This window comes from Daldinia childiae (genome assembly GCF_008694065.1).
Source record: "Daldinia childiae strain JS-1345 chromosome Unknown Scaffold16, whole genome shotgun sequence".
Classification (NCBI taxonomy): domain Eukaryota; kingdom Fungi; phylum Ascomycota; class Sordariomycetes; order Xylariales; family Hypoxylaceae; genus Daldinia; species Daldinia childiae.
In genome coordinates this window covers 315,647-342,448 of record NW_022984657.1, presented here as the reverse complement: position 1 = coordinate 342,448, position 26,802 = coordinate 315,647, and the positions used below count along the sequence as shown (strand labels likewise).

General features: G+C 43.5%; 8 protein-coding genes across 8 annotated transcripts; 3 read left to right on the top strand and 5 right to left on the bottom strand.

The window, feature by feature from the left end:
* Positions 1–1,161: 1,161 nt before the first annotated feature.
* GL218_09193 (Transmembrane protein 19) lies at positions 1,162–2,334 on the bottom strand (the record flags this gene model as incomplete). The annotated part of the gene is made up of 1 exon (XM_033586019.1): positions 1,162–2,334. One exon carries the CDS (start codon positions 2,332–2,334, stop codon positions 1,162–1,164), a length of 1,173 nt encoding a protein of 390 aa, XP_033439946.1.
* Positions 2,335–2,801: 467 nt separating this feature from the next.
* Positions 2,802–3,874, bottom strand: GL218_09192 (Cutinase; the record flags this gene model as incomplete). The annotated part of the gene is made up of 3 exons (XM_033586018.1): positions 2,802–3,282; positions 3,360–3,584; positions 3,642–3,874. 3 exons carry the CDS (start codon positions 3,872–3,874, stop codon positions 2,802–2,804), a joined length of 939 nt encoding a protein of 312 aa, XP_033439947.1.
* An 877-nt stretch (positions 3,875–4,751) lies between these two features.
* Positions 4,752–8,546, bottom strand: GL218_09191 (uncharacterized protein; the record flags this gene model as incomplete). The annotated part of the gene is made up of 7 exons (XM_033586017.1): positions 4,752–5,427; positions 5,486–5,799; positions 5,911–6,213; positions 6,305–7,006; positions 7,094–7,345; positions 7,399–7,515; positions 7,701–8,546. 7 exons carry the CDS (start codon positions 8,544–8,546, stop codon positions 4,752–4,754), a joined length of 3,210 nt encoding a protein of 1,069 aa, XP_033439944.1.
* Positions 8,547–10,736: 2,190 nt separating this feature from the next.
* On the top strand, positions 10,737–12,546 carry GL218_09190 (C6 zinc finger domain-containing protein; the record flags this gene model as incomplete). The annotated part of the gene is made up of 2 exons (XM_033586016.1): positions 10,737–10,793; positions 10,855–12,546. 2 exons carry the CDS (start codon positions 10,737–10,739, stop codon positions 12,544–12,546), a joined length of 1,749 nt encoding a protein of 582 aa, XP_033439945.1.
* Positions 12,547–13,642: 1,096 nt separating this feature from the next.
* Positions 13,643–15,344, bottom strand: GL218_09189 (NAD/NADP-dependent betaine aldehyde dehydrogenase; the record flags this gene model as incomplete). Its single annotated transcript, XM_033586015.1, has 3 exons — positions 13,643–15,095; positions 15,167–15,208; positions 15,286–15,344. 3 exons carry the CDS (start codon positions 15,342–15,344, stop codon positions 13,643–13,645), a joined length of 1,554 nt encoding a protein of 517 aa, XP_033439897.1.
* A 3,342-nt stretch (positions 15,345–18,686) lies between these two features.
* On the top strand, positions 18,687–21,842 carry GL218_09188 (Ankyrin-1; the record flags this gene model as incomplete). Its single annotated transcript, XM_033586014.1, has 6 exons — positions 18,687–19,924; positions 20,054–20,396; positions 20,462–20,705; positions 20,834–21,093; positions 21,159–21,443; positions 21,522–21,842. 6 exons carry the CDS (start codon positions 18,687–18,689, stop codon positions 21,840–21,842), a joined length of 2,691 nt encoding a protein of 896 aa, XP_033439896.1.
* An 815-nt stretch (positions 21,843–22,657) lies between these two features.
* Positions 22,658–23,543, top strand: GL218_09187 (putative oxidoreductase DltE; the record flags this gene model as incomplete). The annotated part of the gene is made up of 2 exons (XM_033586013.1): positions 22,658–22,825; positions 22,884–23,543. The coding sequence occupies 2 exons, from the start codon at positions 22,658–22,660 to the stop codon at positions 23,541–23,543; spliced, it is 828 nt and encodes a 275-aa protein (XP_033439893.1).
* Positions 23,544–24,723: 1,180 nt separating this feature from the next.
* GL218_09186 (Peroxiredoxin-1) lies at positions 24,724–25,509 on the bottom strand (the record flags this gene model as incomplete). Its single annotated transcript, XM_033586012.1, has 2 exons — positions 24,724–25,276; positions 25,403–25,509. The coding sequence occupies 2 exons, from the start codon at positions 25,507–25,509 to the stop codon at positions 24,724–24,726; spliced, it is 660 nt and encodes a 219-aa protein (XP_033439892.1).
* Positions 25,510–26,802: the final 1,293 nt, after the last annotated feature.

Sequence of the window (26,802 nt, the reverse complement as noted above, 5' to 3'; positions counted from 1 at the left end):
AAACCGAGGGCTACTAATGCTTCAGCAACACCAGTGGGTAGTTTTCCGAAACCTGTTAGGGTTTCCATTTGCCTTTGGCACCTAGGTATATTGTATATTTTGTTTAGTTGGGTCATGACATTGCGGTAGGGAGCGCTGCTACTTGGCTGGCCGTAAGGTTCATCTTTGCTAACACGTTGACAACTTTCAGGGCTTCAAGCCATGGTCTCGGTCCGATTATACAAACCGCATTGCAAAATAAAATAAAAATACCAAACCTGAGAGAAGATGATAAAAAATGTAATAGCGACGCGAGATGACAAGGGTTCAAAAGTGTAGCGATAGAAGGAGAACGGTTATATGATGGAACGAGGAAGAGCGAAAACGCATTGACGATGTGATAAATGCGCGACGGACAATATGAGATAAAAACATAAAACAATCAAGAGAAGACGACTTGGGATGGAAGATGCAAACTTACCTCGAAGTTAAGTGCTCTAGTTTAGAATTGATGACGTCCGAGGCTGTCGAGATAGTTCGCATTGTTGACGAGATGTAAACAAGTCATCACAATGATACGCGTCTACTTAGCTTGAAGACGTCGCATATAAAATGATAAAGAAGGTTGCGACGGTTTGTCGCAAGAGATAAAAAGTTACGCGAAGATGAAAGGTTCGTAAAGAGAAAGTAGGAAGATAGAGAGTGACGAAAAAATGTGTAATGAAGGGAAATCTGCGCCTACGCGAACCGAATAAGTTAACGAATGGAATTCAGTAGTGCGGTAAGATGAGGTTTGATAGTTGCGCGATTGAGAGTTGAAGGAGATATTATTTGGTGTTGAGTAAATATTCCTTGGCGCTGTGGAGAAATTGGAGAAGTGGAGAAGAAAGGTTGCCTAAAAGGACGTGGGGAAGGAAGTAACAGATGGGGAAGTGGGGTTGCAAAGCGAAGATCCGGAGTATCCAGGTATCTTATCAGATTTTGGGTTGGCATGAAAGATACGTATTTGCACTAGTAAAATTGTATGGGAATACATGTAGTTACAATGAGACTCCCGCATGACTTGCAATTGTGGCTAGATTTTGTGGCTACTGCCGCAGAATACAAATTAATTAGGCGCCTAGTCTGACACAAAAATTCAACTGTAAATCTACCATCAAAACTATCTCTTTTCCTGTGCATTCAAGGCTTCAGGATATCCTCCAGAGGTACTTGCCAATACCAACCAGCGAGCACGATTGCACCGACGCTCATTGTAAAGGCCATTAGGAAGTTGACGTCATTATTATCTAGTAAATCAAATCCGCTTTCAGCCACTCGAGTAGGCCTCCGGTCGCCAAAATGAGAACTCCGATGTCTATCCTTTGGGTCGTAAGGATCCTTTGAAGAGTTGTCAGCGCCGGCTTTAGAAGAATCTAATCGGCTCTCGACAGCATCGCCTCCTTCTCCGTGAAGTATACTTGCTTTAATGTTAGTAGTAACGTTCTTTTCGGTATTCTGGTGCGTATGGGGCTCGGCGTCCGATGGAGAAGTTAAGACACGAAGTCCTCCTTCGCCCTCGACAATTTTTCCCGAACGCACGTCTCGAACGCTCCTCTGAAACCAACCTCCAAGAAAGCTGTCCAACAGGCTGCCCAACGCACCCCATATACATAATCCCCAAGCCAGCGTAGCTTTCTGGCCGGTAGTCCAGCTCTCGCCGCCGCCGATCTTGTCCTTTGTATCCTCGCCGCAAAAGGGAAGAAACATTAGACTAGTAGCGACGATAATCATAGACCCTAAGAGTCCAGCGACTAATCCCCATATTGTGACACCTCCGTTGGTGCCTGGAGGAACCTTTCGTAGTGAGAAAGAGGTGATCAGTCTTGGGGAGCTGCGCGATAGGATGCCTAGCTCGGAGGAGAAAGTATCAGCGCAAACGGCGGCATAATTGGCGATTATGCCGAGAACTAATATATCTCCGCCCCATCTATAGCAGAACGAGCCCTCCGGAATCTCCTTATGAGTAACTACCGTATCTCGCCGCATGTGGAGCTGGTAGGCATGCATAAGGGTCAGGATTGAGGCCATTAGAGAGTTTGCGAGCACTTGGACATGAGTCCTTGGGCCTTCGCCGCCAGCGCTTCCCTGAGAGTGCAACGTAAGGCCCGATTTGACATTTGCCTTTATCTTGGTGACACGAGTTCCGGCTAGAAAAAAGACGCAGAGAAGCACGAAAGGTAAGTTCCAAGGGTGAACAGCATGAGCGGCAGCGGTTAGTGCAGCAGTCAAGATGCCGAGCGGCGTAAGCGACTTGTGAGAATAAGCCCGGTAAACGAGGGCGAGCGTCGCAGGGATAGCGATCACAGCTTTCATCACGAGAGTCTGCAACAATATTTTTTGACGTCCTGTGACTAAACTGAATTGTGCAAATATATCGCAGATGTGGGTTAAGTAAAGTTAAGTAAACTGTACGATGTTGTAAGTTGATCGAAATCCAGTACACAAATGATGGTGTGGAGAGGAACCGACGCTTACTTAAAAGCCAGGCATGAGTTATCGGTATCTTTATCGATAACTAAAATACTTCCCCAGGCTGTCAGACCAAGTTTAGTTGAGTTTAGTTGAGTTTGGGACCTACATGTACCTAACCTTATATCTTAAGTACCTAAGCCACATGTTAAACTCAAAGTCGGATAGTGGCCTGTCTACCTACTAAATCTAGGTGGCTTAGTACTATGTATAGCGATACTAGCCACTATAGTTTAAAAAAAACCCCAACCTTCATACTGAACGATAAATGTTTACAACATTATGGTTTCTAATATTCCTCAAGTCTTCAGCTACGTTTGACTATTATATACACGAAGAAGATCGTCTACAGCTATCTTAACCTTCCCGTCGATGCCGTACCAAAAGTGTTGCGGACTCAGCATCCAGCGTCGTAAGTGACCTTGGGAGATATCCTTCGCGAGCTGGCCGAGTTCTTTAATGGCCTGTTTAGGGAGCTCAACTAGAAGCTCTCCAACAGCTTCTTTTTGGGCATCGTTCATATGCGTCGTATCTACCTCTTCCCAGATAGTCTTGAGTCTGTCGATGAACGCTTTGGGACTCTGTGGGAAGTCTTCCATCGGATCAGTACAAAGAGGATCCGAAGTTATCTTCTCGCAATACGATAGGAGCGTGATGCCTTCTGGTATCGTAGGATAATCTACGCTGTCCTGCCAAACGCTAATCGGATCGCCGAATACCCCCAACGCGATAACATTTGTAACCGCGCTGCCTAGTTCGCCCAACGCTTTGTGTGCGCACTGAGCACCTTGGCTATTATCAAACGTATTAGTCTCGGGCTTGGAACGATAGCAAGTCTCGAAAGAAGGGATTTAATAAGTTTAACTTACCTCCATCCCCAAATGGCAACTTTAGCATCTGGGCAATACGAGACATATTTCTGTACGCTCTCTCCGATACTCGTAGCGCAACTGCTTGATCCTCCTTCTTCAATGTAGCCAGCTAAATCGGCCGTGTAGTTATTAGTGCTGACGCCTTGGATCGCCAGATTGACGCCCGTCGATCCAGTAACCAAGGCATCACGGAACGGACCACCAACCCAGGGTCCTAGGTTTCTATAAGTTGAGTTTATTAGAATATCTTAAAACTGAGAGAATATTTAGTTGTCTTACCCTTTATCAAAGGTACCGCGAGCGAAGATCACTGCAAGGTCGGCACATTGTGCGCCTTCGATTTCCTGAAGCACGGGGTCCCATTCGTTTACAGAGACAGCCGTGTCCCGGTGACCTATGATGGCGGCCGCTAACACTGGTGACGTAGACACAAAATATAAAGAGGCAATAAAACCGGATAACATGACATGTTTCAAATTCGCATGTACATGCATACCAGCAACGGATACCATCGTCGCAACCTAAGATAGTCAAAACGTCGTGAATGTTAGAATTTAATAGTTTTCCATATAATCCTAAGCATTATACAGAATAGATAGAGATGCCTCACTGATATATAAATGCTCGGTTTTCACATTAGGATGGCATTATGTCTCATATTGAAGCAGCGTAATCTCTCCAATGAACGTGAGGCGGCCATTTTCTAAACAAGCAAGTCAAGGAGCCAAATGCCTGTAAAGGATACTATATTAATTGGTAGGAATTGGAAGTAGAAGGAGTTTCGCGATAGCCGAGGGATAATCCCTGCTATCCTGTCCCAGGTAGCTGGTTCGCTGTTTGAGCTTAATTACACGTGTTTGCGGGTTAGAAACACGATTGCCCTTTAATCTCCTTGTATTCTTCAGTGAGATGATATGAGCTATGGTCTCACGTATTATCTTTCTCTGCCAACAGACGACAGACGGTAACGAGTCATTGAAGATTGATGAAGGTAATTTTCTATTCCTGAATTGCGAAACAGCCTCAGTCTGTTCGTCAACGTCTCTCTGCCGGCGTATATCAATGGGATGTATCATAAAACGGGATTCTTTACAAGATTGCCCCTTCAAAACTCAACTTATACTCAACCAGCAAAAACTAAGGAGTATCCTCCAAGACAAAGTCAATATTGAAGAAAGGATGAAGCTAGCATCGGTGGAAAGGATCGAGGGAGGGATTAAGGCTTCATAGAAACAATAGTGATGTTCGCAGGTATAATATAATTAACTATCTTAGGTATATACCTAGTTTCAATCTGATAGTAAGTATCTTTCGTTGAGCTGAGAGTATCAATACTTTTGACGGATTAGCCCACTAACGCCCCGGGCATTTTATGAATGATATACCATCTTAGTCAAACACGTCGGTAGCGTATCGGACATTTCTCAACTCGTCCCACCATATTTTCGCATCTTCGTCGCTTAGATGCTCTCCCTTTAGCTTCGATTCTTCTTGACGTATATTCTTAACCACCTTTTCAACCCCCTGGCTGACCTTCCGTGAGCCACAAATATATAGCTGTGCGCCATCTTGCCACAATCGGAGAAACCCGAGTCGATCTGCCCATACGATGTCTTGTACGTACTTGGATCCGCCTGACTCCTCCGGCTTTCGACTGAATGCTCGCTTAATTATAACAGCTCCGGCCTTTTCCCACTCGGCAAATTCTGTAGAATACACGTCATCCTTATCCGGTTCCCGACAGCCGTGATATAGCACAGCTGGAGCTAGTTTACGGCCTGATCTGATCATCACAGCACGATGTTGAATAAAGCCGCGGAAAGGCGCTATGCCGCTCCCCGCTGCGATAAGAATCAGTGGCGTCTTCTCCGGAGTATCTGGCAGGTGAAAGGCCATATGAGACGGCCGCACAGACACGCGAAGTCTATCGTTGGTTTCAAGACCTCCTAGATAGGAGCTCGTGACGCCTATGTAGTCTCCTCGGCCGGATTTAGCGCGTCCCGAGACTAAAGAGAAAGTAATAGAGGCCTTAAGAGGATCCTCTAGGGGAGACGACGAGATAGAACTGAGCTTCGCTGTTACTTTGTATTCTTTTCTTAAGAAGGGGTGGGGGGAGAACCTACTATTGGCGAAGACGCATTGGCGGTAACATCGCCAGAAATGATCCTAGACCTAAGTTGATAGAGGGAAACATTTCTAACAAGTCTAATACCGATGCTCGCTTTGCAAGTACTTCTGTATCATATTTTTCGGCGGCTAGGTTCTTCAATGCTCTACGATCGTCCTCGTTATCGGTTACATCGGCTAACGCCAGGATATTCCGTTTGGTAGCTGGCTGGGCGAGCTCTACGAAGTCGCCCAATATGCTACTAGCAGGTACTGATTCGTTGGTAGGTAGCCTTATACCGGTACCTGTGATTTTAATGCTTGTATCCCACTGTCAAAATGTCAATATGATTAGTAAATACTCGAGGGATGAGATTCCGAAGACTTTATCGGAAGAAAGACATATTTACGAATAATAAATCAAAGAAAATAGAAACTTTACCGGTAATCCAAATCTACGCATAGCTCTCTGAACCGTTTCCTTAGGATTGATTGGCAAGACAGACAGATAATCCCCGGGCATATAAGTTACGCCGGCCGGGAGCTGAATTTCCACATGTTTCTTCGCAGGTTCGCCATCTGCGGTTAGAAGTTTGGTTGCGAGTACGCGTCCTTCTTCTACGCTCTGCTTAAGTATAGATGGGCGCGTATTCGATACATCTACCGTCAAAGATGCGTGGTGTATTCCCGGCATCTCGTTCGATCCCTTAGCAACTCTCAACGTATTTAGGGCTGGCCAGAGAACCTGTGCAAGTCAGCGTAAAGAAACTATATACCTATAAATAGGCAGTGTCTGCCTTCAACAGGTTCAGATAATAGTTTATGATAGTGCTTACATTATCTTCCCACGTCTCAAAAGCAACAAATGGATCTTCCAGGGCAGCATCCGCAAGGCCTAGTTCCGCAATCCTAGTTGCGCCGAGGTCTTCTAGCTTTGTATTTACGAGTGTGGGAATTCGATGAAACGTCTGAGACCAATCGTGATGACCACATCCAAAGACTGCGTATGATGACCCGCGGAGAGCTGACTTGTCTTTGATGCTGTTAATCCAAGAAACGAAATGAGCCGCGTTATCTGGAGGTTGTCCTTCGTAACTTGCTGTTATAAAGATAACGGGCTGATCCTCTGGGAGCTTTTCTACTGCAGCATCCATACAGTCCAGAGTAGATACTCTATACCCGTAGGATGCAGCATCAAAAGCCAACCGCTGAGCCATAGACTCGCAAGTGCCGCTATTAGAGCCGTATAGTATAGTGATGGGCTGCTGATCATGACCTATATGTTTATGGTCTAGACCATTGGTACGCGTCTTCGGCTTATCCAACACTGATTCGATTCCCGAGAGTCGATGTTCAAGCTTGACGGGATCTAAGCTGTCGCGTAATATGGCTCGTATGAAGAAATTATCGGGTTTGATAGTCAGGGTCTGTTTATTTCGTAGCTCATAGTCTGCATCTGCTAAGACGAAGTTGAAATTCTGGAAGAGGATAGCCATAGTAAGGATGGCCTCCTGCATCGCGAATGGTCGACCGATACACTATATTTTTTCGTTAGTTCCATATACCACCAAGCTTCTTCGAAATGAGAAGACGAGAAAAGGGGTAGAACTTGGGAGGTTTCTTACGGCTCTAGCACCATTGCCGAATGGTTTCCACGCGTTCTTTGGTAGTTTACTGAAGTTCTCATCAAGCATCCTTTCCGGTTTGAAAGTCATGGGATCCTCAAACACTGTTGGATCGAGATGCGCTTTAGTGAGAAAACATTGGATAAAATCTCCCTTGTAGACTTGGTATTTTCCAGCAAGCAACGTATCCTCCACGGGACTTACTCCAAATATCGGGATTGGTGAATCTAACCGTAATGCTTCACGGAGAACCTATTTCTATATAAGCCTGACGTTTTTGCTGTTCCGGAAGGATTGTAGCATACTGCTGTGATATATGGAAGTTTCTGCATGTGCTGTACTGTCACAGGACCTTTGCCGATAACTTGATCGACCTCTTGTTGCACTTTGCGATAAGCATCGGGGTTCTTCAATAATCTATACTATAACATGTAGAATAAAGTGTTAGCAAGAAGCTCAAGAATAGCAGATATTTGATTCGGTAGTATATTAATGATTTAGTTCCATATCGGATACGCAGCCAATAACTTATGACAAGTACGCACAGCTCACCCGGTCCGGGATGAACTACTTAATAGTAATAGATTAGGGATTAAGATGAACTTACCATAGCATAAGACAACATCCCAGATGTAGTTTCGTGTCCAGCAACCAGAAATGTGATCAAGTTATCAATAATAGATGCGTCGCTCATCTTCTGTCCGCTAAGCGAATCTCGTCCTTTAAGCATAGCTGAGAGGAGGTCTTTTCTCTCGTTTCCGGGATCCGCAAGACGCTCATCCAAGACGGCTTGAGCTGTCTCTGCGAGGACGGCGATGTGGGATTCGTATATTTTATCTCGCGACCGATAAAGGAACGAAGGAAATGGTAGCCGCTGCGTCCTCCGTCCGCTCTCAAGAAGGAATTCTACCATGGCGTTTACGAATGGGTGTAAATTCTCGGAGTAGAAGCTGTTGAATCGGAATCCCATAGAACAAAGAGCAATCGTATCGAGAGTAAGGCGTGTGAAGTCTTCGGGTGCGTTTATTTTTGCATGTGATCCGTGTCTGGCCCATTTCAAAGCAAGCTGCGACGCTATATCTTTCATCTCGTCGAACATATCGCGAATGCCTTTCGGTCCAAAAGCCGGCATTAAAACACGATGAGCGATTCCCCAGTTCGGCTCATCGTTTGTTGCCGTAAACAATCCGTCGCGTAGACCTGCTCTGAGTTGCGTTATAACATCGTTGGGCTTCTTCTGAAACCTCTTTTCATCGCAAACCTCATCAACCAAGGCATGGGTGCTTATAAATACCAGGCTAGCTCCCGGAACGTGTGCTCGGAAGATCTCGCCATAGTTTTCTGATATTCTAGCAAACGATATGAGAGTATTTTCCGGATCGACGCCGGTAACGTACCCTAAGAACGGGAGTTGCGGCGGCTCGGGAATTGGGACTATAGATCCAGTCGCCATAGTCTGAAGATAGGCAACTCTTGATTCTAGAGTAGATGATAGATGCTGAATATTTAAACTTATAGACTAATCCGTAGTGACTATTCCAAGATATCTATTTCAAGATGATACTAGTATGTGGTGTTTCAGGAATACTTATAGCATTTTATATTCCATCTTGAAGATATTATATACCGTTGAAGCGCGGCTACATTCTTTATAATCCAGTGGCCGGGTTAGTTTATACGGCAGCCGGTCCCCGTGTCGTCGGACTGTAATTCCTCCGCATGTTTCCCAATTTCATAACACTCCGCGATAATGTATACAATATGTAGAATCCCGCGGATTCTCGATTATTTTCTATTTTGATTCGTTAACCCGGCTTATATAACATGCCTACGGAAGAACGAATATATCTATAATATGAGTTTATAACATATCCAGACCCCCGGTTTATTCCTGGATTATGAGAGCTAGAAACTTCAAAGCCAACGGATATCACGTATGGTCGGCGTGGCATTTGTACGATTGTACCCACATGAAAAGTAATCAAAAGAAATCCCAGCGTTAGGGTTATCCGAATACCTTTCGTCGCCACCAATTCTATATAAGGTTAATGTATTGCTTAACAATTTATAGATATTATATCCGACCCATACTTGAGGGATACTGGTAGAATGCTCAATGTCAAAGATAATACGTAGGCTATCAGAACGAAACGAAACACGGGTACGGTGGACCATTATGACATTAGTGCCAAAATCAAGAAAATAGGTGGCACTATGTCTAATAAGGTAATAGTAAGGCAAAAATACAGTATAAGCTCAATTAACATACGCTGTATACACAATTAACACCCCTTTTAACCTTATACCACAATAACTTTACGAATATATATCCAAATATTTTTCAAAATACACCAATATTTTGATTTAAAAATAATAAAAATTACTATCCAAATCGCATGTAGTTTGACCCAAGATTTGTAAAGATATTAAAAGTCTTTCCTATTCCAAAAGTTTAAAAGATTAACCAATCAGATATCGCCTTTACCTTAGCCTCAAAATACCCAAATTCAATAACAACACTTACACATACTCAAATAACTTTACCAATATACCATTTCAAAAAGTATAATTAGTATCATTTTATAGCCTTGATTAATGCGAAAATAATGATACAAGTTGCATATATATATATCTTTTGGCTGGTGTATTGTATAGCGTATTATATCAATATCCAGTAAGTCTTATACGGCACGTGATACCCTTTATGACCACCCGTACACATAATAGCCCTCCTTTTATACTACACATTATCTTTACGAAATAAATCAGCAATATTATGAGACTATTTTAATAATTTTTATTATATCTTAAATAGAATATCAGTATTTTATGTCAATTTATATCTCAAAATTTTACTAATTAATAAAATTAATATAAAAATTTTATATTTTACCTTGTATATACCCCGCATAGTATACTGTGCACTTGATATATTACCCTTTTTGGACAGTCCTGACCTATTTTCTTGATTTTGGCACTAATGTCATAATAGTCCACCGTAACGGGATCGGGTTCGGAGTCCGTCTCGGGTTTTAGTGTGGATCCAAGCGAAATATGGATGGGTGAAGGGTTGGTTCGTCTTTGATTCGCGTCAACATTACTCTAGGTATCACTCTAGGTTACTTATCTACCAAGTCTGACTTATGAATAGCGTTTCCAGTATATCCAAAGTATGGATTATGAGCCTCCCCGAATAAAACCGCGTCCCGGGAGAGCGCTCGCTTGTTTACCTTGTCGGAAAAAAAAGCTCCGCTGCGATCATCAACACCCCTGCAGTAATTGCATGCGTTCGAGGAGTAAAATATGCTCTTATCCAAAACCGAAGGACGGTTCTACGTCAATTATCTCTACATCGGTTAGTTCTAGAGATGACGAGACCGCTAGAAACTCTCCTTCAAACTTGGCAAACGGTAAAGAGGAGGAAGAGCAAGAAACCGAATCAACTCGTTGTGAAGTCTGGCATTCAGGCGCGCTAGGATCAGTTTTGGTTTCCATCCCTCCTGGAAGTAGGCTTAATCCCGATACCACATCCTGTCTACCGGTAAACGATAGTCCTCTGCGTGACGATGGACAGTCGAGTACCGGAGATATTCATTCTCATTCCAACCTCACCACGTGTTTGGATAGTTATCCAATAAGAGGCATGATAGTCAAAAAGCGCTACATCTCTCCTACTCATTGGATGTTCTCGTTGACATTGGTAAGACGATAGTAAATCCAAGATAGATTTTTAAAAATCATTATATTAACCCCGCCAGTAGTCGCCGCATGCTTTGGATTGGCTTGATGAACAGATGAGAAAGCAAGGAAAGATATGGCAAGAATTGATGACTTGCAAATTGCTAGCGAGGTCGATTAAAACTAAACGACTCTTCTCTTGGACTCCGGGTCGTTATGGAACGTATTTACCAACCAAGGGAGTAGCAGATGCTCTATTTGGTGCATACTTACGGACTTTCGAAACGATATATCGAATCATTCATATCCCTACTACGAAGCGTGTTTATGATACCTTATGGGAAAGTCCCGGCCTAGCGAGTCCGGCGCAGGTAGTTTTATTACAGCTTTGTTTTACTGTCGGCGCATGCTTCTACGACGACGTCTTCTCGCTTCGGCCTCACGCTCATCAATGGATCCGCGAAGCCGAAAACTGGCTCGAATATCCGGGAAAGCTTCGAATGACGGTGTTTGATATTCAAATAATGTGTCTCTTACATCTAGCTCGGCAGACAGCCCATTATCTCCGAGAAAGCCAAGTCTGGGCCGTCTCCGGCGCCTTAGTTCGGGCTGCGATGTCTGTCGGTTTACATCGCGATCCGACGAGACTGCCAGCAATGCCTGTTTTTGAAATTGAGATGCGACGGCGCCTATGGACGACAATTATCGAGTTGGTTTTAGAATCTAGCATAGATGCTGCGGGACCTCCGATGTTCTCGTCTGATGATTATGATTGTTCTTTACCCCTAAATCTAAACGATTCCGAGCTAGGAGATCTCGGCGAAGACAGCAAACCAACCTCTCATGATATGGCTGAACTTACCGATACATATCTTCAAATAGCCTTAGGCCGGACCTTTGCTGTGCGACTCTCGGTTGCAAAATATTCGAACGGTATAAAGGTTGACATTTCCTATCGTGAGACATTAAGACTCGGTTCGGATTTGATGGCTGAATATCGATCTTTAATGAAACACCTACAAGTTTTGAATCCGCAACCTACAACATTTCAAAAGCGATACTTCGAGTTGGTATTTAGCCGTTACATATTCTCTCTACATTTGCATTATCTTCCTCGGGCTCTAAAAGACCCAGCACAGTTCAACTTCTCCCGAACCATCTGTATTGATACCGCTTTAAGATTAACTTCGTCATTCTTGCCGCTCTCATCCTCGCGTCATGATCCTGTTTTAGTAGCTATGGATAGCATACTTCCTTTCGAGAGCTACTGCTGCGACTATGAGCATCTGCTTACCTGCGGCTCGGCTCCGTTTAGGTCTGTACCTTGGCAAGCCGTCATGGTCATTGCTGTGGAGTTAGCTGCGACACTACACGAAGCGCATAGCACATCTCCGTGGGCTGGTGTAGTTTCCTTTAATCAGAAACAAAATGGGAGCAAATTTCGCAATGTTGAGCTGCTAACGTGGCTTCGAGAAGGAATCAAATGGACGAAACAGCGTATCAAAGCTGGTCACCATAATGTCAAAGATATTGTCTATATAACTGTGCTACTTGCTGGAATCGAAGCGGCAATGGAAGGTACCCCTCCTGAACCAGCTATGGATGCTAAAGGGAGGGAGGCCTTAGCTGAGGCTAAGTCTATTCTTGAGGTGACGGCTGGCACAGGGACCACTGCTTGGGACACCGTTCCCGATATAGAGGATCAGGGGCTTGGTGAAATCAACGAATTTTGGTCCATGGGATTTTCTGGTATGGAATGGGACAGTTTCTTTTAAGACTCAAGTATAATAATGTTTTGCTGTTATTACAATCTATCTCAGGGCAGAAGATCATACCATACCTTAGCGGGAATATTAGGGATTTTATAAGGCTTGCAGGCCTTGTACAGGTGTAGCTATAGTGATAAGCCTTGTGCAAGGGTTCTGTAAGGCTTATTTTTATGACAAGGTTTATAAAGAGGTGTATTTCCCTATATAAATTGGGTGGCTGAATATATCAAAAAGCATTACAGGGCATTTCTACTATTAATTCAATCTTTCATTACCGTATACACCAAACACTACACACTTAAATAACTTCATGAGATCAACAATTCAGATAATACAATTAGTATTATTCAGTAGCCTGAATTGATGCGAAAACAATGATCTAAGTTGCACCTAAATCAGCCTCTTCGTTGTTGTGTTATAGTAATAGTAGAATCAAATAGCGATTGTCTGGAGAGGGAGGCAAACACGTGACACCCTTTACAAGCACCTAGACCATCTAAGGCCATTAAAATCGCTGTATCACCACCCTCACTGTCGAATACCCCCTGAGTCCCTTGAGGCCGTATAATTCAATTAAATACCGCAGCAGGCACGATATACCACAATAGCAAGCGTATAACCTATCGTGTAGTACGTAATATTATGGACTTGTAATCAGATGCCCTCATAGTCAAGCGGTATGTGTAATCTCGTATCTGATATTCAACTCTGCAATATAACATGTCTTTCAATTGTATACTTGTAAATAGACTCGAATAGTAAGGATAACCTAATTGTTTCTTTTGCGACCGTGCTTCGTACATAAATCGTATGCGGTGCAGCATATTACAGATGGTGTAGGTATATATTTCCAGTTGATCTAGTGGTTTATTTACAGTGGTTCTAAGAAATAATTACAGGGCATTTATAGTGGACTGTTTATAAGGCTTATTCTATTTGCAAGGCTTAGATGCCTTGTACATTATTGGCTTTATACCCTATCCCAGACTTTTAAACCCTTTGAGCTGCCTGAAATATAAGGCCTGCGTAAACTTTAAAGTCCCTAGTATTCCTATTAAGGTATCCTGTTAAGGTAATATATGTACCTAATCTATTGCGAGATTCAGCCATATCTTATAGGCCCTGTACCATCATTAAACCAGTCATCCGTAACGAGTGACTCTTCACTTGAAGCATAATTGATGATGGTACTCTTAATCGCTGTGTACGCATTATAAGCATCTACACCATTTTCGCTTCCAACACCACTCGATAACTTAGTACCACCCCACGGACTACTTGGATCGTTTCGATGATGTGTGTTTACCCAAGTGATACCAGCGTCGATTTGTTCTGAAACCCGAAAAGCCTGCGCCAGATCTTGGGTCCAGATTCCAGCTCCGAGACCGAACTCGCTATCGTTGGCCAGCTTAACAGCCTGATTTTCTGTATCAAACCCCACGATCACGATTACAGGACCAAAGGCCTCCTCGCGCCAGATGCGTGTCTCGAGAATGCTATCACCTTCGCACGAAATAAGAATCGTGGGCTCGTAGAAGTAGCCCTTAGAGAAGTCAGTCCCATCAAGAGAGCTGATACCATGCATCCTGCTTCCTCCTACAATTGCTTTTGCTTTGCCACTATTCACAGCGTCGTCAACTAACGTCTCGACGCGGTTGAGCTGTTTTGCCGAGACCAAAGGCCCCATCGTTGACTCTGGGTTTGTAGGGGCACCTATGCGTTGCAGAATCGAATTCGTCTTTACCTTGAGCTTCTCCAGCAGTTGCGATAAGATTTTATCGTGTACGATAATCCTCGTACTCGCAATGCAAGTCTGACCGCTGGCGATAAAACTACCAAACGCGATCCCGTTAACAGCAACCTGAATATCCGCCGTATCAAATACAATCAACGGCGCTTTACCCCCGAGTTCTGCAGTATATCTTGCTAGATTTCCGCCTACGATCCCGCCGATTGCCCTACCCGCTATTGTTCCCCCCGTGATATCTACCTTTTTTACTAGAGGGTGCTGTACGAGTGCCTTTCCGGTTATAGCACCGTATCCGGGCAAAACGCTGAAAACGCCATCGGGAACGCCGGCCTCTTTCAGAATACGACCAAGCAGTAGTGTCGATAACGGCGTTAACTCGCTCGGTTTTAGGATGATGCTATTTCCAGCGGCAAGTGCTGGTGCGAGCTTCTTTACGGCGATAAGCAACGGATGGTTAAAAGGAGTAATCTGAACCACGACACCGAGCGGTACGCGTTGGAGGAAATTGTGCAGCTTCCCCGCTGTTGGTAAGACAGGCTGCTCTTCTACACGCAGAAGCGAGGCGTAATATTTAAACCAGCGCACCAACGAAGGAACCTGAGCGTTCATCTCACGAATCGCGCGGCCAGTCTGTTGCACCTCGAGCGCGATGAGGCTTGGCAGCGACGCTGTAAGGAGCGCGGCAGATTTGTCCAGGATATCAGCGCGGTAGTGGCGCGAGGATCTAGACCAAACGCCAGACTGAAAGGCCGCCTCAGCGCGAGCAATAGTGCGTTCAACATCTGACGCTGATGCCGTATGGCAACTAGTTAAGAACAATAGTACTAAATTAGGTTACGTATACTTATTAGTGTCTAATGTATGGGACGGACTCACAAGGCAAAGGTCTCTCCAGTCGCAGGGTCTTCTACCGGTAATCTATCGTGTTTATTAATAAAATATACGCTATGGTAAAATTATTGAAATATTAAAATTACTGCGCGATGTTAACTTACAATTCCTCTTCTCCAACCTCTTCTTTCCCAGCAACCCACATGAGATAAGTTTGCGCCATTTTGGAAACGATGTCTTGTCGATCTAGATTGTCGGACAATCCGAGTACACATTCAACGGCGCAAGAATTTAGGAATCGGGCCTCTAATCTATCCGCGTAGCTCCGCATCTCGTGGACGTAAAACTTATCGGACTTGGCCGTAAATGTACCTAGTGACCGGCATGTAACCCCTAATCTGATTGCCGATACCTACAGTGGGCCTATGAGGTCCCCGCCGGAGTTAAGGAACCTAACGATATGACCATGTTAGGCTAAGCAGGTAAAAGGTTGAAAGGCCTCTAAAGTAAGCAAGTAAGAGATAGTTATCTGATTACCTAGTACTTATAACCATGTTCGTCTCAACGTTGTAGGCTTCTGCTGTTAGACTGCAGCAGTTAACAGCTGGCGAACTCACCAGCGTTCTCCTTGTTCAGGAGTTTCTAAACCAGATTAAAAAGTACAACTCAACGGGATGCGCTTTAATATTATATCCGTTCTAAATCGTAGTTTAGCTTTACAGACAGCAGAACATCTCAACGACAAAAAAAGGGTGATATAAATAGTTTATATGGGATACCCATAATAATGAAGGTATCGTTATATACAAAAAGACTTTTTAAGAAAACTATTCTAATACGCGTATGATTTAGGATTACATTATATAAAATGAAACTCACTCTAGGTTTAATCTCAACGAATGGAGTTTTTAAACCAAGCGGATCATTTGACAGTATTGGTGTTCTAGACAGTACTCCTACTGATCTCGCTCTGCTCTGAGATTATTATGAAGCAGGAGATTTTGTCGGAAAAAGTACTGTACAGTCTTACGTCAATATTAGTAGAATCATAGCCAATGATTGGTGTAACTATGGTGTATCACACGCTGCTGAGAAGTAGTGTCGAGAAGAAGTGGTACGTCTCTCACCCTTAACCCCTTTTCACGTTCTGTTCAGGTTCTCAATGGTTTATGAAATGTCTTTCTAATTTATAGATAGGAATCCGTATATAATAACGTCCCTATCGTTATTAAAAACAAAGGGGCTAATGTAGTATATCCCCTAGATATTGCCAACGGTAACAGCTTGAGTGTAGAGGATGATAATCTCGGTACCGTACGGAAAACATAATTATCACAGTCTCCTAGAACAAGTTCATATTTATTAACAAGGACTAGATCATGAGTTCCCAGAGACTGAAGGAGTTTATAGCGAATTTTGAGCAAGTACCAGGTGTATAATCACTAGCTGATGTTATCAAATAGAACGAGGAACATGGCAATATATCCTTACCAAGTCGTTAATACTCATTTTCTATCTATATATATATCCTTAGTTTTCTTCCGTATTTTATTATAAGAGTGCCGGACTAAATATGATACCTACATGCTCAGCCTATAGCAGATCAAATTAATTAAATCTCGTGATAACAATATGACGGAGTTGGGCAACCATTTGGACTCTTTGCGCTGGTTCGTGGAGGGAAAGAAGACATGTTATTGAGATTCATAGCTCTCTTCGAGAAAACGTACGAGTATTCCTGAGGACTTTCCCTTTTGAATAATCACATAAAATAGACATTATGTCAAGATCGTATATTTATACGGTTAAGAAACCTACAACATCTACTTTATACCTATTCTTTCATCAGAGGCAGCTCTCGAGAGATATAAAACGAAACACCAGTAAGTACTAGCACTAGGTTTAAATAACTTATGACTAGAATAGATATCCTAAAGTAGAATAGTCAACTTTGTGTCTTTTGGTACGGTTCCTTCAGTTGCCTTCCATCCCGCTTTTAGTGGGTATAGAATCACTCCAGTATCAAACTTATAAAACATTAACAAGATATATCATGGCTTTCCGTGTTTAGTTAAAGAAATGCGATTAAAGTAAGATATAGTACTATCAAATATCGTCTCGTTTAATGAGACTCATTCTTTATGTTGCTTATTTGACCTTCGAGTTGTCTACCCGGTATATTACCTTATGCAAAAGCGGCCGCATAATATTGGAAACGTAAAGTGAGAGAAACTTAAGCATCCTCTTTACGGGATCTATCGACCTAAGCCTCGGTCCAACCTTAGGTCAAAAAGAAGAATCCTCATAAATACTAAGATCTTCGACGTTATTCTAAACCGGACGTAGCTAGTAGAAACTTCACGAATGAAGAACCCTTATAGAAATAACGTGGCATAGCGCTTTGACTTTAACTATACACTAGGGGCTTCAAGATGGGGGTGGGGGGATGGAGAAGCTATACCAATGGCCTGGACAAAACTTCCGTAATTAGTAAATAATTACCGAGCCTTCTAGGCTGCCAAGGCACCGGCGCCGCGAGGTCTGGATCCGGACCCAAGCCGGTGCAGACTTAGCGTGATAAAACCTTGCGAGCCTCGGGGCTCAGTTCTCTTTAGCTAGGATTTGATCCGAAGAACCGGGTATGCTTTCTTTTTTTTCTTCCCCGTAATCGATCCTGATACATCACGGCGGAAGGGCTTCTTGGCTGTACTGCGATCTGGATATGGCAAGGTTGCCTTGCCCCATATAATCGCAAATCCATCTATTTTGCATGAGTTAGGTATTCGAAGGCAGATAGATAATTTGAGACTTAACTACTCTTTGAAAGTAATATCTCTACAGGGTCTATTAAATACTTGGATTCGATACTATTTTACTTATATGAATCTTATATGAATCATTTAAGCTACAACCGCTTTTAATTAAGGGGTCTTCACAATAAGATAAAATATGAGCAAATGCTAAGCGATTTTCACATGCAATAGAGAGCTGCTAGTCTATCATAACGGTGGAATGTCCATATACATACGCGCTATAGGCGCTATATGCACTACTGCGTAAGTCAGGAACGAAACCACCTATGAGGATCCTCTCGATCTGTCCACCAGATAAACGAAAACCATGCAGGGCTGATCCTTGACGTGGAGTATACCCGTATCGACAGCCTACTGGTCGACCGCATTGACTGATGCAAGCGCAAAATTAGGAACAACATACTATATGCAAAATCCGAAGGCAAGACTCGTGCTAAGTTGGGATTTTTCTCTCTAGCGACTTCTATCCTTACGCAATACGCTTGTACATTTCTTATAATGTCCAAGGATCCACCAAGCTGAGTTTTAGATGGTTGGCAGCCTTTCACATAAATGCCTTTGGTCCAGCCGTCACTTAATGGGAATCTCTTAGTTCTGTTTCGAGACTCTGCCTCTTGAGAAAATACTTGCTACTCCCCGAAGCGATATTACAGACCCATATCAAGAGATATCGTCTTTAACAATCATCATAATCATATCGCACAAGTCCTTGCGCTTGGATCGAGGGTTACCCAAAATCCTTCCTCGCGATCATGGGCCCCTCCATCGAATCGGTAGTTGGCCTGTGCCACAAGGCCACGGTCCTTGGCAACAAGATATCCATCCACATGCTCGAGTATGTAGGAACCGTCGAGAAGCATGGTCATCAGTTCGACGAGCTAGCACATGATTTCCTAGAGACATGCCGGATAATGTGGTCGCTCGAGGCTGGCTTGGCTGAATGTTCTAGGAGCAATCAGAGGTTCCCGCCCGAGATGATTACGGAACTCGACAAGAAATTCAGAGCTGCCAATAACGACTTCCAAGTTCTCGATCATATGCTAGGTCGGCTTCTAGAGTACGAGAAGAAGGGTACTATGGGAAAGATCCAAAAAGGATGGCGCAAGATGTTCGCCGATAACGACGTCGAAAAAATGAAAGACAACCTCTCCAAGACTCGCGAGGCCTTGAGGATGAGCGCTCTCGTCTTCCAATGGTCCCTCGGGGATGCTAAGATAGATGAGTCTGTTGGGATTGGATACACAGGTCTTGCTGCCGCTCTAGAACGCATGACCAGGAATAAGAGTGCGGGGAGCATTACAAGAATAAAGACTCACAGCAATAGCACCATTGTTAGTCACCAAGTAGACGAAGTTCCACCTATCTGGCCGCTCCCTCCCAATAGCAAAAGTTCGGTTACGGATCATTCATCCTTGAGGGCGCGTGAAGAGGCACAAAATCCAACAATGCACCTTCTCCCTGAAATACATCGCGAGCCTTCAATATCCAATTATACCATCGGCAGCGGGGCTTCTTCCTCTCGTGGCGCCCGAGAAAGAGTGGTATCTACACTTGAAGCTATGGACCGATCTACTGCGCATAGTACAGTAGCTTCGGGGGGCATCACTGAGGTAGATACGCTTATCGAAGAACTAGATGCTTTTGAGCCGTATAAGGTTATTCGATTGAAAGCCGAACCTCATAATATGCCCCGATGGAGCCCGCGGAATACTGTTGGAGCAAACACACCTGCGTTGAGAGAAGCATTACTTTCCGCGGTAGATTCGGGAAATCACAAACTGGTTGAACAGCTATTAGATCGAGGAGTTTCTCCCGACAGCAGTCCAGAGGCTCATATCCTAAATCAGGCCATCATGCGTCACGACGCAGAAACTGTCCGTATCCTGCTACTCTTTGGGGCCGATCCAAATGCTCCCGACAACCGCAATATGACACCTTTGCTTTTAGCTATCGAAGAATCTTTCAGAGATGCTGTTATAATGCTACTCAAGTAAGTGAATCAAGGGATACCGATATATCTATATCTCTTCATCTCAGCACCCGGTCTCCCATTCTCCAAAGCAAAGAGCATAGAAATAGAAAAAGCAAATTACTAACGATTAATGTTATTCTACTCTAGGTACGGAGCAGATCCTAACCTTGCGGCCGGTCCGGAATTCGAGACTCCTTTTGCCATGTCTGTCGTAGAAGACAAATCCGATCTCACTCGCATCCTCCTCACTTATGGAGGTGATGTTAATCATACTTTGACAAGTGGAGATACCGCATTAATGGCAGCCATAATCAAGAAGAGGACGAAGAGGGTTATTGATATGCTTCTTGATTATGGCTCTGATGCCAACGTGAAAAACAGAGAAGGACACTGTCCCCTTTATGAAGCTATTCTATCGAACCGCATCGAAGTTGTGATAAGCCTGCTAGACCACGGCGCCAACCCCAACCTCCCCGGACCAAAGCACATGGTATATTAAACAGATTCCCCTATCTAATTCTTTTTTTTTTTGAATAAAATACTAACTTGTAGAAGCTTTGGCCAGCAGCAGGACTGCCTCGAATCCTCGAGCTGCTCCTAGCTCGTGGGGCTGACCCGAAAAAAGCCCCTGGAGTCATGGAACTAGCGACATCTATCAACAACATAGAAGCTGTCCGTGTACTGCTGAAGGCTGGAGTAGATCCAAATGCCAAGAAAGATGGTATTTATACGCCGCTCTGCTCATCTATCCGCGACAACAGAACCGATATCTTTGAGCTTCTGCTCGCAAATGGTGCAGGTGAGTTTTAACCGTATTCCGCTCCACTTGGGATTCCTTCGTGATTCTCTGATTCTCTGATTCTCTATGGATATCCAAATATTATACGTTTAGGAGTCATCTAATTTTCGTTTTCGTTTAATAATTAGGTCCGAATGTGCCCAGCGCAGAATATCCTACGTTCAAGTGCGTCACGCATTACCGGACGCAGTATCTAGCACCTCTCGTAGCTGCCGGTGCCGATCTCAACTCTCCAAAGGGTATACTCGAGACCGCCGTCCAATTTAAAAATGTTGAAGCATTATACTGGTTATTAGATACTGGGAAAGTCAACCCTAACGACAAGGCACCCAAGACCGGTGCTACGCCGTTAACTACGGCAATTCGCGAAAATCGTGCCGACTTGGTGGTAAGTACATTTATTCATCTAATTTCTCCGGCGTATCTACGATCAGTTCTTAATGTATTTAACAGGACCTTCTACTATCCCGTGGTGCCGACCCCAACGTCAGAGGAGAAAACTGGCCAGTATGCATGGCAGTACACCAGCCCACTATCTTGAAGCGCCTGTTACCGGCGTTGGCGGAACCACGTGCTTTCAAGGGCGTGATGGAGATGGCTGTCGTAGCTAATCAGCTAGAGAGCATTAAATTATTACTCAAAGCTGGCGTAAGCGTAGAGGACCGAAACGGAGGTGTTTTCTCTCCGTTGACGACGGCCATCCGCGAAGATCGTAAGGAAATAGTACACTACTTGCTGGTAAGTTCATTCTAAACCCCCTATAGAGACATATATATACAAATTGCCATTGCTAATTCTATTATCGTGTCTCTGTAGGAGGAAGCTGGCGCCGATGTCAATGCACCCGGCGAACATCTTCCTATAGTGAAGGCTCTACGACGACTTCACGGAGCTGATACCGAAGTTATCGAGTTGCTTCTAAATCATGGCGCCGACCCGAATAAAATATATCGCGGTCACAACGCCTATATTCAAGCTATCGAGAACGGCGACGCAGATATACTTAAACTCCTCATTAACAAAGCCGGCGTTGACCTCAACGCTAGGGATGACTCCGGAATGACGATAACAGAGATCGCAGATCACCGAGGTTGGGAGGAAGGCCGTCAGATACTACTGGGCGGAAGGGCACCTTGAAGGTACCTAGATAAGATGAGACTTCATACTAACACACTCTTTTTGATTAATTTTCCTTTGTTAGCTTGCAACGCATTTTACCTCTGGCGACGAGCTGGGATGCTTCATGATTTACGCGAAGGTCGGCCTGGATGAAATATATTATAACCCTACTAGATGTTTTCATGTATAATGAATACGTCCATGATTGTATAATTACTATTTACTATAAAAACAATCCAATGGGTTACCTACCTATCTAATATAATATCCAATCTCAACTCTCCCGTCTCGTTACCGAAAAACCACCACGTCTCTCCGGGGCGTAGAAACAATCCGAGAGTGGAGCATTTGTATTAGACAAGTTGAACTGTAGATGAGATGAGCTGGAGTTAGAGTAACCCCATCGGAATTATTACTAAACCCATCCTAAACTCCATTATGACCAACACTTTTCTTGGAAATCTACATCAATTAATCCTTCCGCGTATATCATAGTAGTATCTCCCTCCGAGAATAAGGATCCACCAACACCCGACTTTACGGCAACGTTTCCACTTTTTAACAATGTTAGAGAAGCCGTAACCTAACAACTCTTACATCTAAAGTACCGTAGGATCTATAGAGACGGAATTTATAAGCATTGTAATATTTTGACTAAGTTTATAGCAATGACAAATTCAAGACAACAGTAAATGAATTCGTCATATTGCTACCTACCTCGGACATAAATAAGAGGGTTTGTTCAGGTCGAGTTATTCTTTTTCTCAACACCTAAGAACAAACATTATTCGAAAAACGCAACGAAATTATTACCTAGTTAACATTTATTAAAAATGTCTTCAAGAATCAACACCATCCTCATCATCGGGGCTACTTCGGGTATTGGAGAGGCGTTTGCCCGGCGCTTTCACGGTCTAGGCAAAAAAGTCATTGCTACAGGTCGTAGAAAAGACAGACTCGATGAGTTAGCTCAAGAGTTACAAGGCCTTGAGACACGCCAGGTAAGTAACTGACGCCTTGTGCCCGAGAAGACCTTTTTGACGCTGAACTATTTAATAGTTCGACATTGCCGATTTAACCAACCTTGCAACCAACGTAGAAAGCATCCTGAAGGACTTCCCCCGTCTAGATTCTGTCATAATCAATGCCGGGATCCAAAAAAGCTATAGCCTTTTTGATCCATCAACTTCCAGCCCCGAAGCCATTATCAACGAGATTAATACAGACCTGACGGCTCCCTCTCTTCTCGTTCGTCTGTTTGCTCCGCACCTCTTTGAGTTGGCAAAGGCAGGAAGCAAAACGAACTTATTCCTTACTACCTCCGCTTTAGCCTATGTCCCGCTAAGCTTCTACCCGGCCTATTGTTCGAGCAAAGCTGGTCTCCACACACTAGCCAAAATCTTACGACAACAACTGAGTTTCGCTCCGGAAGAGGCTAAGAAGAATCTGAGTATAGTTGAAATTATTCCACCATATGTCGATACAGGACTCGATCGCGAGCATCGCGAAAACCTAAACGTTATGCAAGGCGGTTCGGAGAAGGCTTATCCACCTATGCCACTAGATGAATATATAAATAAATTCTTCGAGAGCTTAGAGCAGCTTGAGCAAGATGGTTCTTTCAAGAAAGAGATTGGAGTAGGACTTGGAAAGCTGGCTGAGGAGACTTGGAGGGGTAGCTTTGGAAAGGTATTTGAGCAGATGGGCCTCACTGTGTAAACTCAGCAACAGATAAGAATAAGAGGTGAAGCCACAAGGCTGGTGATATGTTCATACTAAATCGAATGATGTCGAAATATACAAGTATACAAAGTTTAAGTTGAGTACAACTCCTCGATTCAATTCAATTCGTTAGATCTGCTTATGTTAGCCAATTACTAAGTAACTCGCTAAACTGATATATTCTTATCTTCAAGTAGTACCTCCTCTTAGCAACATATTTAGATAAGGGTAGTTAAATATTCACAGGATAAGCTCGATATGACACTAAACAGCAACCCCCTGCCAAAAAGAAAAAAAAAAGAGGTACGTAATTCCAAGACTCACGACAGCTATATCAAGACTTTGCGCAATGGTGCAATCTACGAACTATAGAATCTACACGCTGCGTAAATAAAAAAGGCGAGATCAAGTGTAGCAGAATAAACTATAAGCCTATAAGCGAAGTCTAAATATTAGGTAGGGCTTTTATCAGTTGAAAAATCCTATGGTCAAATAGATATGATTATCCGACATGTCCTAGGCCATAGTTCCTTGCTAGGTTCACATTGTACGAACGCCACGATGATAAGTAAAGACATGCATGCTACGAGAAAACCTACGAGAAAAGCCACGAGTAAAATAGAGCAAGGCGCTTCTGGTGAATTACAAATAAGCTCGAGAGAAACATCGCAACCGATACCTTAGAGAATGTTCAAATCCATAAGTTAAATGCTTCGAGAATTGCTAGCAATTGTTTCAACAAAATAGGTCCTATTATGATCCTAAATAAATGAAGGATAGGTACCTAAGGCTCAAACCTTTGAAACACCATAAAGATGGATAACTAAGGAAGAACTACGTATCTCGGTTTAAATGACTCCGACTGCGATACGGCATTGTCAATTCTCCACTTACTACAGTTGGAGATCATGAATGCATCTCCAAAATAAATATATACCTGAGTAGTAGAGCATGCACCATGACGACACCCAAGACTAAAATAATAATATTTGTTATTATGTGCTTCATAGAAGAATTGATGCTTCCTTGAAGGATAGAATGCACGATCTAATTACTCCTGTCCGGTAACAAAGGCATCGCCAGAGTCTGATTCGTAAGAATCTAATATACACAGCCATTTAGACCACTTACGTCAGTGGTCAACTTCTCCAATTTCTCCACAAGCTGTCCTTCTGGTCTAATCCACTCTGGCTCGTTTCTTAGACTCGCCATTTCCATTGACATGACCATTCTCAGTTGAACCATCCTGAGCAGCAAAGTACTCTAGACTACCCTTGGGATCAGCCTTCATTCCCTTGCTGCCATTTTGCCAGCCTGCCGGGCAGACCTCGCCGTGCTCATCGGTGAATTGGAACGCCTGAACGAGTCGGATTGTCTCTTCGACGTCGCGTCCGACGGGAAGATCATTAACGGTGATCTGTCGGAGAACACCCTTAGGGTCGATGATGAAGAGACCGCGTAGGGCGACGCCTTCGTCCTCAATCAGAACGCCATAGCTGCGAGAGATCTTGTGAGACTTGTCTGCTACCAAAGGCAGTTCCAAGTCTGAGCCTAGACCACCCTGCTTGCGAGGTCTCTCAGTCCAGGCCAAGTGGGAGAAGTGAGAGTCGGTTGAGACGCCGAGGACGGTAGTGTTGATGGCACGGAAGCGCGGCAGGGCATCGTTGTACTGGATGATCTCGGTCGGGCAGACGAATGTGAAATCAAGAGGGTAGAAGAGAAGGACGACCCTATAAACGAGGATTAGCACGGGACAAGCTCATACGCACACACTACGTCGGGAAGACCGAGATGAAGACTGAGATATAGAGAGAGGACTAGGTTCAGTGACAGGAATGATAGGAGGGCAGACAAACCATTGACCAAGATAATCCGACAAGGAAATGTCCTTGAACTCGCCGCCAGGAAAGACGGTAGTAGCAGTGAAGGCCGGAGCCTGACGCTGAACGAAAGCAGAAGACATTATCGGCGATGATGGGTCGGCGATGATAGGTTATGATGATGATACGCGTATGTCTTACGATTGGAAAGTTGTTAAAGTAGTAAGTTAAGATTTGGAAAGCCGATTTAAGGAAAGAAAAATATTTAGCAGTTCTTATCTGATCTCCGTTTGCAGTTTCCCAGGTTGCTAGGTTAACACGGTTAACAGGCAGACGGGAAGGTACTAAGCAGCTAGTACTTTAAAAAAGAAGCAAACGACGGGAACTACGGGCTGCTATGGGGGTTCGTGCATGCTGCTCGGACCAAATCTCCACAAGCAACTCCTTATCTTCATTTCGCTAACCCAAACTAAGACTCTTTCTCTACATCGCATGATTGTCGCACGTCAGGACTTGTGAACGCGTTTGTGACCCACAGATGCTTCCTACTCTTACTCTAAAAGAGATATATCTCATTGTAATCTAATTGACCAATCTAAAGTTCGAATCACAGTGAATTACAGCAGATAGCACTTCTCTAGAAATAGGAAGAATTTCAGGTACCTATGTTAATTATATAAAGGGGAATCTTAAAGAGGTTTCTAAGTGTGGGTCAATCGCGTCTTACCTACCATGCTACTAGGTAATCACTTAAACAAGTCTTTAAATCTTCAAATATATCTCCGATTTCGGACTCAATCCAAGGTTGTCGTTCCCAGCTGAATGGAGCCGCTTTCCTCTCTTATGCATCTAGTGTATCTAATGCATCCATGTCATGCATCTGTGCATGCATATGACAATCACTACGACTTCAAATTAACTATCATAAATAATCTCTAATAAAATAAAACAACCAGCACAGCAACTTGGACACACTCCAATAACTCGTCTGATACATCTAATACATGGAGTTAATATATTAAGTATATATAGCTCTTAATGTCTTCCATTATCTCACAAACAAATAAGTCTATCATCCCGAGCCAATAAGAATCGTGAATGGTTCATGATCTAACATGTATTCCTCTATCGTCACGTATTATAAAGTTCTGATTTCTTGACCAGCATTTAATAAAAACCCTGTAACACAACGAGTAGTGTTAATTGGAAAGCTTTGCCGACGAAGCTTTTTAATTAAATGCGTTGAAAATAAAAGCCAATGATTTCGGTTTTTTAAAAGAGTACGTACCTAGAAACTATAACTATCTGTAAATACAAAGTCGTAAGGTTTTACTAGTGTGAAACTCCGATCCCTCTACAAACTCTATAGACTAAATTTAACTTTGGAAAGTAAGCTTTCCAATCAATTCTATAGGTACATTGCTATAGGTATCTTG